Source organism: Ochotona curzoniae, unplaced genomic scaffold (genome assembly GCF_017591425.1).
Source record: "Ochotona curzoniae isolate NIBS_2020 unplaced genomic scaffold, NIBS_Ocur_1.0 scaffold_2453, whole genome shotgun sequence".
Classification (NCBI taxonomy): domain Eukaryota; kingdom Metazoa; phylum Chordata; class Mammalia; order Lagomorpha; family Ochotonidae; genus Ochotona; species Ochotona curzoniae.
Window position 1 is genome coordinate 17360376 of NW_024467094.1, and position 8902 is coordinate 17369277.

The 8902-nt window shown below is 45.2% G+C and overlaps 1 protein-coding gene across 2 annotated transcripts; it reads left to right on the forward strand.

The window, feature by feature from the left end:
• The first annotated feature begins 1803 nt into the window (after window positions 1–1803).
• LOC121169722 (eotaxin-like) lies at window positions 1804–3200 on the forward strand. Of its 2 annotated transcripts, XM_041000374.1 has the most exons (4): window positions 1804–1879; window positions 2258–2263; window positions 2755–2866; window positions 3095–3200. In XM_041000374.1, exons 1-4 carry the CDS (start codon window positions 1804–1806, stop codon window positions 3198–3200), a joined length of 300 nt encoding a protein of 99 aa, XP_040856308.1. The 2 variants fall into 2 exon arrangements, with proteins under 2 accessions (XP_040856308.1, XP_040856307.1); XM_041000373.1 differs by lacking the exon at window positions 2258–2263.
• Window positions 3201–8902: the final 5702 nt, after the last annotated feature.

Sequence of the window (8902 nt, forward strand, 5' to 3'; positions counted from 1 at the left end):
CACTAGAGACATCTAATACCTGGATGGACAGAACAGCTGCTGAACTTGGATGTCTGAAAAATTATTTCATCTATCTCTGCTGAGGTTCCTTGCATTTAGAATAAATATGAAGCCAAGGAGGCAACACTAAAATGTAAAGTCACTAGCTAGGAGAGCCCCTCAACTTACTAAAGTATTGTAAGAACGTCGGGATACAATTAAATAGCAGGATGATGGACTTACGACTCTTCATGAAAGACTGTACTAAATCAACGACATAGGAGAAATCAGTGGGATGTGGGGACTTGGGGAGGGGGGTGGGCAATTCCCAGAACCTACAGAACTGTATCATGAAATAATAAAGCAAATATATATATATTTTAAGAAAGGTTTTCCTACGAAAGAAATACCATCACTCAGCTAGGATTGCCAAGAATTTCGGAGGCCAAGAGCATTCATTCCAACTGTCTTGCCTTGTTAGTTTCTGAGATTTTGCCTTTCTTCTGTGCACAATTGGAACATTCCAAGGAACCGTTCTTATCGTAGCCTGTCTTTACTGGGAAGCAATGAAGAATTTGGGAGGAGCCATGGAGGAAGTCAGCTACATAGATATGGAGTGCCTTTCCAGCATCCCCATACAAAAATGTGGCCCATTTCTGATAATAATAAATATTAACTTCATTTATTGTGCATCTGTAGAGATTGGACAGATCCCTAATTTTACATGTATTAATTCACACCATGATTCTCTAAGGTAAGCATGATGATGATCTCCATCTTAACCAGCAGAGCGTAGTCTATAGGGACTGGCACTATGGCGCAGTTGTTCTGTGGCGTCAACGATTCCATCTGAGCCCTGGTTTGAGTCCCCCTTGCTCCTTTCCAATTCAGCTCCCAGTTAATGCACCCCTATATCCAAAAGGAGCCCCAGAAGAAGCTCCAGAATCCTAGTTTCAGACTTTGGCCATTGAGGCCATTTGAGGAGTGAACCAGCAAATGGAAGGTCTCTCTCTCTGCCCCTTTCTTTCTCTCTCTCTATGCATTTCAAATAAATAAATTAAAAAAAAAAAATGAATGAAGGAAGGAAGAAAGAACGAGCTACTTATTCTGCTACAGCCATTCCACTATACATAGTTGATGTGCAGGGGTTTGTCTGAATTCCATTTGTATGAGGATGTTTGAAACTACGCAAGTAGTTATGAAATGCATAGGAAGTCAAGGTCTTTTGAAATTCTTCATTTCTGACATACTGGAACACTTAGGTTCAGTGACCTCTGGGTTAAGTTATAAGAATGAACTCCTTTCGTGTTTCCCTTCCTGGTTCTCAGAGACCCAGCTGTTTTCAGAATGGCTGAGCTCTCTCTGCCTTTGGGTGAGAGTCTTGCCGAAGCTTTATGGTTCCTGCCTGAACTCCAAAATCAGAACAGAGGCACCGGGGAAGGTTCTTAGCTCACGTAACCTCACCATAACCTTAGATTCTCTGCTTTGCTCCCCCTTGCCCAGAAAAAGTTTTAGTTTATTTCGTCATAACATCCTGCAGCCCGTTCTAAATCCAAGTGCAGAATAAATGAGAGAGGTTCCAAGTTCCACCCCTAATTTGGCCTCCATCATCTGTTTATTTTTCTAAGAATTGGAGTTTAATAAGCATTTCAGACTCCACTCCATCTGATCTGACCATGACCTTGCTTAAGCAAAGGTTTCCTTGGAATATTACACCCTCTTTGTTCCCTATAAAGGCAGGCAGAATAATCAAACACTCACAGAGACCAAGACTCATCCAGAAACCCCTGCCTTGCCTTCCAAGCTCATCTGCTCACCTTCAGCATGATGGTCTCTTCAACACTGCTCTGTTTGCTGCTCATAGCTGCTACCTTCAGCTCCCAGGTGCTTGCTCAGCCAGGTAAGGTCCCTAATTCCCGCAGAGAAAGCCAGCCAGCTCTGAAACTCTCAGGTCAATGCTTCAGGGACTCACTGCAAACTCTGCCTTTGGGAGGTGGGACGCAGACATCACAGGTGAAATGGCTGATATGCCTGCAGTCAGGGGAGGAGCCAGAATCAGAAGCTTGGGCCACCTAGGCCAGTCCCCAGGCTTCTGCTCTGACCTGAGATTTGAGAAGGATGCTGGACACACCCATGGCCAGAGTTAGGGATGGGGCACTCAGATTCAAGCCCTCCTCCTATTGTGGGCTGGTGAACGCTTCTCTGACAGTGGAAAAGGAAAAGCAATTTGTTGGTTTGGAAGCCAGTATCTTTGCTGGTCTCTGAATATCTTTCAGAGACAGTGGTTAGCAGAAGGTGATAGGGCCCCAAGGGGAATCTCTGGGGATGATTTATTTTGCTTTTACTTGGGGAGAAACATCTAAGTATTTGTTCTATAAATTCATTTACTTCATTTTGCTTACTTCCTTCTATGAAATCTATCTGTGCTAATAATGCTAGAGCATACTGTGGTATCAAAAATTGCTTTTTAAAAGGATGTATTTATTTTTATTTGAAAGTTAGATTTATAGAGAGTGAATGAGAGAGGGAGAAAGAAAAAAAGAAAGAGAGAGAGAAAGAGAGAGAGAGAGATCACGTTGCCCAAGCTTTCCTCCTTGAACCACTAATGAGGAGCTCCCTCAGCACCAGGGAGAACGCAAGGTGAGAGGCAGAGGCCCAGAACTTCTTGATGAGCATGTTGTACTGCCACTCAAACTTCCTTCCTCCCTTCCCCTTCCAAAATCAGATTTGAAATATCTGCTCACTCCTTCTTCTTTTTTTTCCCAAAAAATCCAGCTTTCGTTCCAGCTACCTGCTGTTTTTCTATGGCTAAGAAGAAGATCCCCACTCAAAGACTGGAGAGCTACAGAAACATCAGCAACAGCAAATGCCCCCAGAAAGCTGTAATGTAAGTAGATAAAACTCACCAAACCCAAATTGAAGATTCATTCCTAGGGCTCTGAGTGAAGGACAGTTTCAGAATTACTTGGAGTCATGGTCTCAGATAGTTTGACCTCTATAACCTAATCCATAAATGCTCATAGTAAAAAAAAAAAATCACTCATATTTTTTGCCTACGGGCATGTCCAGGTCCTCCTAATTGTTTTCTCTTTCCTTTTCTCCCCTTCCCCCACAGTCTCAAGACCAAGTTGGCCAAGGAGATATGTGTTGATCCCAAGGAGAAGTGGGTCCAGGATGCCATAAAGTCCCTGGACCAAAAATCCAGAACTTCAAAGTCATAATCACCTTTTCTGAGACCCAACTGGAATTTGAGAAATGCTTCAGTAATTTTTAAAATAAATTCAGATGATTCCCACATTTTCATTCTAAAAGGAACAATGTGTATTTAGTGCTTTTTAAAATATACTGTTTTTAAGTTATTGATGTATTTAAACATCATGAATATTATTCTAACAAATATTTGTTGTGTTGAAGTATAAAGCTTTGAGTAGGTACCTTGTCTTATCTGAGCCCCAACTCAATCCCTGGCAAATGTGGGCAATGCAATTCCTTGCTTATATTTCCCTGGAATCTTTAAGGATCCTGGAAAACATTCACAATATAATATACTATCTCTTTAGGAAGGCATTGCTCTTGTAAGCCTAAGATGTGAAGCCCAATGTTAAATCTAAGTAAATATTAGTTTAAGAATATATAAAATAAATGTATATTTTATTACAGTAAGCAGTGTATGTGTGTGTGTTTGAGGGGTGGATCCAAGGAGGGTAAGGAGGTAGATGTCAGTGCAGATGAGAGGCATGATGCTAGAGGAAGGAGCTGACTATGCTCCTAAGGAATGGTCCTTCGGCTTGGGTGAATATCCTAAAATTCGGGATGAAAATGACAAGACCAGAAAATCCATTCCAGTCTTTTGATTCCTGCTCTCAACATTGGTTTCCAAACTTCACATATTGCTGTCACTTCACCAGCAGGAAACTTGCCACCATCCCATTTCTCGCCAGCCTCATGCTTACCCCAAGTCTCTTCTATGACCTCTTGCAACAACTTTAGGGCCTTCTCATTCTCTTAAATCTTACTTCTTTGTCTTCCAACACTGACCGTTCCTACCTTACAGACACTGGATACTCAAAGTGAGGCTGTAGGATGCTTGACAAGATGTTTATACGGAGGCTTCAGACTCAGGAAAGATGGAACTTAAACTGGGACATGGTGAGTGCACAAATGGAGGACATCTGCAGAAGATGCTTCAGTCTAAGAAGATAAAAATTGCTTGAGAAAAATGCCTACATAGGGGGATAATCATGGTGTGCTTAACAAGATGAGTGGAAGGCTATCTGAATATGTTAGGGTTGATGCGTATGTGGAAATTACAGTGTTTATGTTGCCAAGTGGTGGGGAAACTCAGACGGAACGTTAAGGCCAGCGGTCAAGGTCAATGGAGTCAATATTCCTTAAGAAAGCCGAGGTAATAAGTGAACGGGTAATTCTTCAACACCAACATTAGAAAACTTTGTAGAGTAACATATGGCACTGTTAATGATTATTCCTAGAACTACAGATTCAGAATAACACTGCTCCTGGCAAACTGTACTGTGTGATGACCCCAGTTAATAACAGGCACTGCAAGTTTTGATTCAGTGGGGAGAAGCATCATGACTAGAAGTTCTGCAGGAAGAGTAACTAGATTGGGTGGGGGGAGAAGGAAGAACCCATTATGCTCTATTGTGGTGTACACAAGAGGCACCAAGGAAGATAACTAGAGCATTGATAATTGGGAAGTGGAGAAGGTAATGATAAGAAAAACATATGTAGGCTAGTGGCTTCCTTCTGCCTCTGTGGAGCCGGAGCCACCAACAGCTTCAGTTTTGCTCATGCTGGGGGTTGTCAGAGCAGGGTGTGAGATCGTGCATGTATTTTGGTCCCAAGGACAGGTGGGGAGAGGGGAGGAAATGGCCCCAGAATAGCATGGTGTGCCTGTGGGCTGTGCCTGGGGTCTTATGTCCAAGATGAGTGGAGAGGTAAGGTCCCCGACCTGCACATGTGCCAGAGGACTGGGTCTGGAAACCTGTCTATGATCTTGGGTCTCTGTCTCTAGTGGGAGGAAGAGCTCCAGGCCAGCATGCCATCGCACCAGAAAACTGGGCTTGGGAAATAGTTCTGGGGAACTCATGTGCTCCTGGACACAGGGACTATGGATAGATCAGAGAAGGGCGTAAGAAAATATGAGGGAGGGAGAACTGCTAAGGGAGTACATTGCAGGTGAGGAATGACTTCTGGGGGATTTTCACCGACAAGGCCACTGTACTTGCAAGTAAGCAAGGGGACTGAGACTGAGTGGTTTAGAGGGGGGAAGCCAAAGGACATTTCTAGATTAGACTGATGCATCCTCCCAAATGGGAGACCTGAGTTAGGCTGGTTAGCATTGGCCACTGCTGACCACCACATACCAGTGCACACAAAAGCTAGGGCAGGGGCGCCTAACCGGCAGGGCTAAATCATAGTACCTGCCAGTGAGTGTCCAAACAGGGATGGGTCACATTAGGCTGGGCCATGACACTAACCAGCACACAAGAGAATCAAGTCTGGGGGCAGATTTTGTGGGGGATATGTGGGCCTTCCCCTGTGGAACTGCAATTTCTGCTGGTTTGCTTAAGAGCTGGGATGGTAACAGGCTGAGCTAGGCATGTCCAGGGAACCCTTCGACAGTCGTGGGTTTTGGGGCTGGGAACAGGCCAGGCTGGTCCAGGCTGCAACACCTGCAGATGCACTCAACAATAGAATACGGGGCAGGCCAGGCCACAACATCCACCAGCTCATATAAAGGCTGGGATGGAGGGAGAAGACTATGCTGCATAAGGGCCTAACACCCACTGGCACATGTGAGATCTTGGTCTGGGAGTGAGTTTGAGAGTGGGCCTGGTGGAGGAACTTGAGAAATTCCACTGATCAGCTGTGGCTCCTGCTAGTGAATATTTGATTCAGGTCTGGGTGTTGGTAAGGTCAAGCAAGATAGTCCACATGTTGGCAAGTGTGTGGGTTGGTTCTGGAGGGTGGCAGACCAGGCAGGGCTAGTCTAACCTAAGCTCACTGGCATATGCAGTAACCAGGTTGTAGTATAGGTCATTCCAGGCTAAGCTATCCTACCTACTGGTTTGCATGAACCAGGGATTGGTGCAGACTGGTTAGGGCTAGCACCCATCAGTGGGAGTTGGGACTGGGGCAGGCTGGGACAGGTCAGGCTGCAGCATCTGATGGCAAAGGTCAAGACGAGGGGTGGGCTATGCCGAGTTGAGCCAGAGCAACCACTGGCACGTGCAAGATCTGTCTGGGAACAGGCCTGGCTGGGGAGCTAAGAGGACGCCCTGGCTAGGTTATAGTTCACATTGGTGAGCACAAGAGCCAGAATGGGGGCAGCAATTTAGGCTGGGCATGACTACAGTGCCCTTCAGCATGGGTGAAGACTGGGTCTGGAGTGTGCCAGACTGGGCTAGAGTCAGCACCTGCTGCTGCTCATGAGAACCAAGGAGGGTATAGGATAGGCTGGACTAGGTCTGAGCACCCACTGAACCACACAAGAGCTGGGTCTGGGCATGGACCAGGTGCAGCTGGGCCATAGCTGGGCCATAGCATCCGACAATAAGAACCGAGTTGAGTGTGGGTCAGTTAGGCAAGACCATTATTCTTTCCAGGACATGAGGTGGGCCAAGTCAGTCTGGGCAAAAGACCTACTGGTATGTGTGAGATCTGCCACTGGGAGGAGGCCTGATAGAGGAGCTTTGGGAACTCCTCTGTCAGGACACAATTCCTATAGATGAGTACAAGAACCAAGGCTGGGAGCAGCCCAGGCCAGGCTAGGTTAAGGTACCCACACATGTGGGTCAGGTCTTGGGGCAGGCCAGGCTGAGCCAGTTCATAACACCTGTTGGCAGATCTGAGAATCAGTATGAGGTGCATGACAGGCTGAATCGGGTTGCAACACCAGCCGGTTCACGTTAGGGCTGGGACTGGTGGCTGGATGAACTGGGATAGGCTGTTTCACTCACCAGCATGAGCTGGAACTGGGGGCAGACCATACCAGATCATGCCAGAATGGGCCACAAATCCACCAGCATATGTGAGACCTGGAGAGGGGAGGGTGAGTATTGGGGCTCCCCTGCTGGGCCACAGCTCCCACTGGAGAGTGTGAGAACTGGGATCTGGAGCAGACCAGGCCAGACAGGACTATATCTGTTGAGCATACATGTGGACTGGGTTAAGGGGAGAGCCAGGCTGGACTAACCAACTGAACCCACTGGTTCATGCATACACCAGACTAAAAGCAGACGGGTTGGGCTTTGCAACAGCATTAGCTGGCAAGTGCTGGGACTGGGAGTAAATTCTGTGAAGCTAGACTACAAAACCACCTGGAAGGGGCAAGATCCAGGACTGGGAGTGGGCCAAGCAGGGAAACTGTGGGCAGGTCTCTGATGGGTTACAACTCCCACTGATGAATATGAGAATCAAGGCTGGTTCATGTTCAGGAGGTAGGTGCTATTTGTAGGATGGTTTCAGGTCAGCTCATTGGGATTTTGAAGGAATTAGTAAAGGAGAATAAAGGGAAGAAGACTCTTCATTTATGAAGATCTGAGCAGAACTTTTTTATATCCCAAATGTCAAATATTCTGTCTTCTTTTTCAAGGAAACTTGAACTCAATAAGCCTCCAATTGGATAATTTAAGCGCCTCTGGGGCATAAAAATATGGGCACAATTATTCAAGCTATTTAAGCACTCTGATGGTACATATATCCCGACTGGGAAGCATGGACATCACCAGCTTGTCTCTCTGGGAAGCAAATTGTGAGGTGAAATGTTTGTACACAGTGTACTGGAGGAGGTCGAAGGCTCATTCCCTCCCTGCTCATCTCCCTAATGCAGTTTCAATCTAGATCCCAGTCAATCTCACTGGGAGCTTTATTCTCCAAAAATGTTCTTGAAAAAGGCCAACTGGACTGGTGTTGTGGCAAGATTGGTTAAACTGTTACCTGCAACACCAACATCCCATATGGGTTCCAGCTACTCTGCTTCCTATCCAACTCTTTGCTAATATGCCTGAGAAAACAGCAGAAAGATTGCCTCTGTATCCACATGGAAGATCTGGATAAACTTCCTGACTCTTGGATTCAGTCTGTTCAAACCCTGGCCATTGTGGTTATTTGGAAAGTTTACCAGTGATTGAAAAAAAAAAAAATCTCTATGTGTCTTTCCTTCTCTCTTGCTATCTCTGCTTTTCAAATAAATAAACCATTTTAGGAAAAGAAAACAAGCCAATTAATAACTCTGTACCTTTAAGTGTTTTAGTGAAAGAAGTAGTTACATATCTCTCACTTTCAATCAAAAATTAGAAGGGATTAAGCTTAGTGGGCACATAGAAAGTCAATAAAGCCTCTTGTACCAAACTTTCAAACTGTGATTCAAAGGTAAAATTCTTGAAAGAAATTGAAAAGACTTCTCCAGTGAACATATTCCTATTTCTGTGGTAGTGGTAGAATGGGGAAGTTTTATTGGTTTGGACAAAAAATGAAACCAGCCATAACATTCCCAGATGATACACCTAATAAAGAGCAAGGCCATGAATTTCTCCAGTCCTATATGCAGGCTGAGAATGATGAGCAAATAGCAGAAGACACGAGGTTTAAGGAATGAAGCCACCGTACCATCAGAGTGCAACATGAGGCAGCAAATGTGGATGCAGAAGTTGCAGCAAGTAATCTGGAAGCTCTAGCTAACATCATTGATGAAGGTGGTTCTGCTGAGCAAGAAATTCTTGGTGCAGATGATGTAATCTTAACTGGGGAAGAGTCTCTTTAGACCTTCAGATCAAGAGAAAAGTCAATGCCAATGACAGGCTTCAAAGTGCCCAAGCACAGGCTGAGTCTCTGGTTAGAGGCTAATGCCTCTGGTGGTCTTACAGTGAATCCGATGATTAGTTATCATTCAGAAAAC

Excerpts from the sequence above, each read along its gene's own strand:
- LOC121169722 (XM_041000374.1), top strand. The coding sequence starts at position 1,804 with ATGATGGTCTCTTCAACACTGCTCTGTTTGCTGCTCATAGCTGCTACC. Across the intron at positions 2,867-3,094 it reads TGCCCCCAGAAAGCTGTAAT|TCTCAAGACCAAGTTGGCCA; the intron begins GTAAGTAGATAA and ends CTTCCCCCACAG.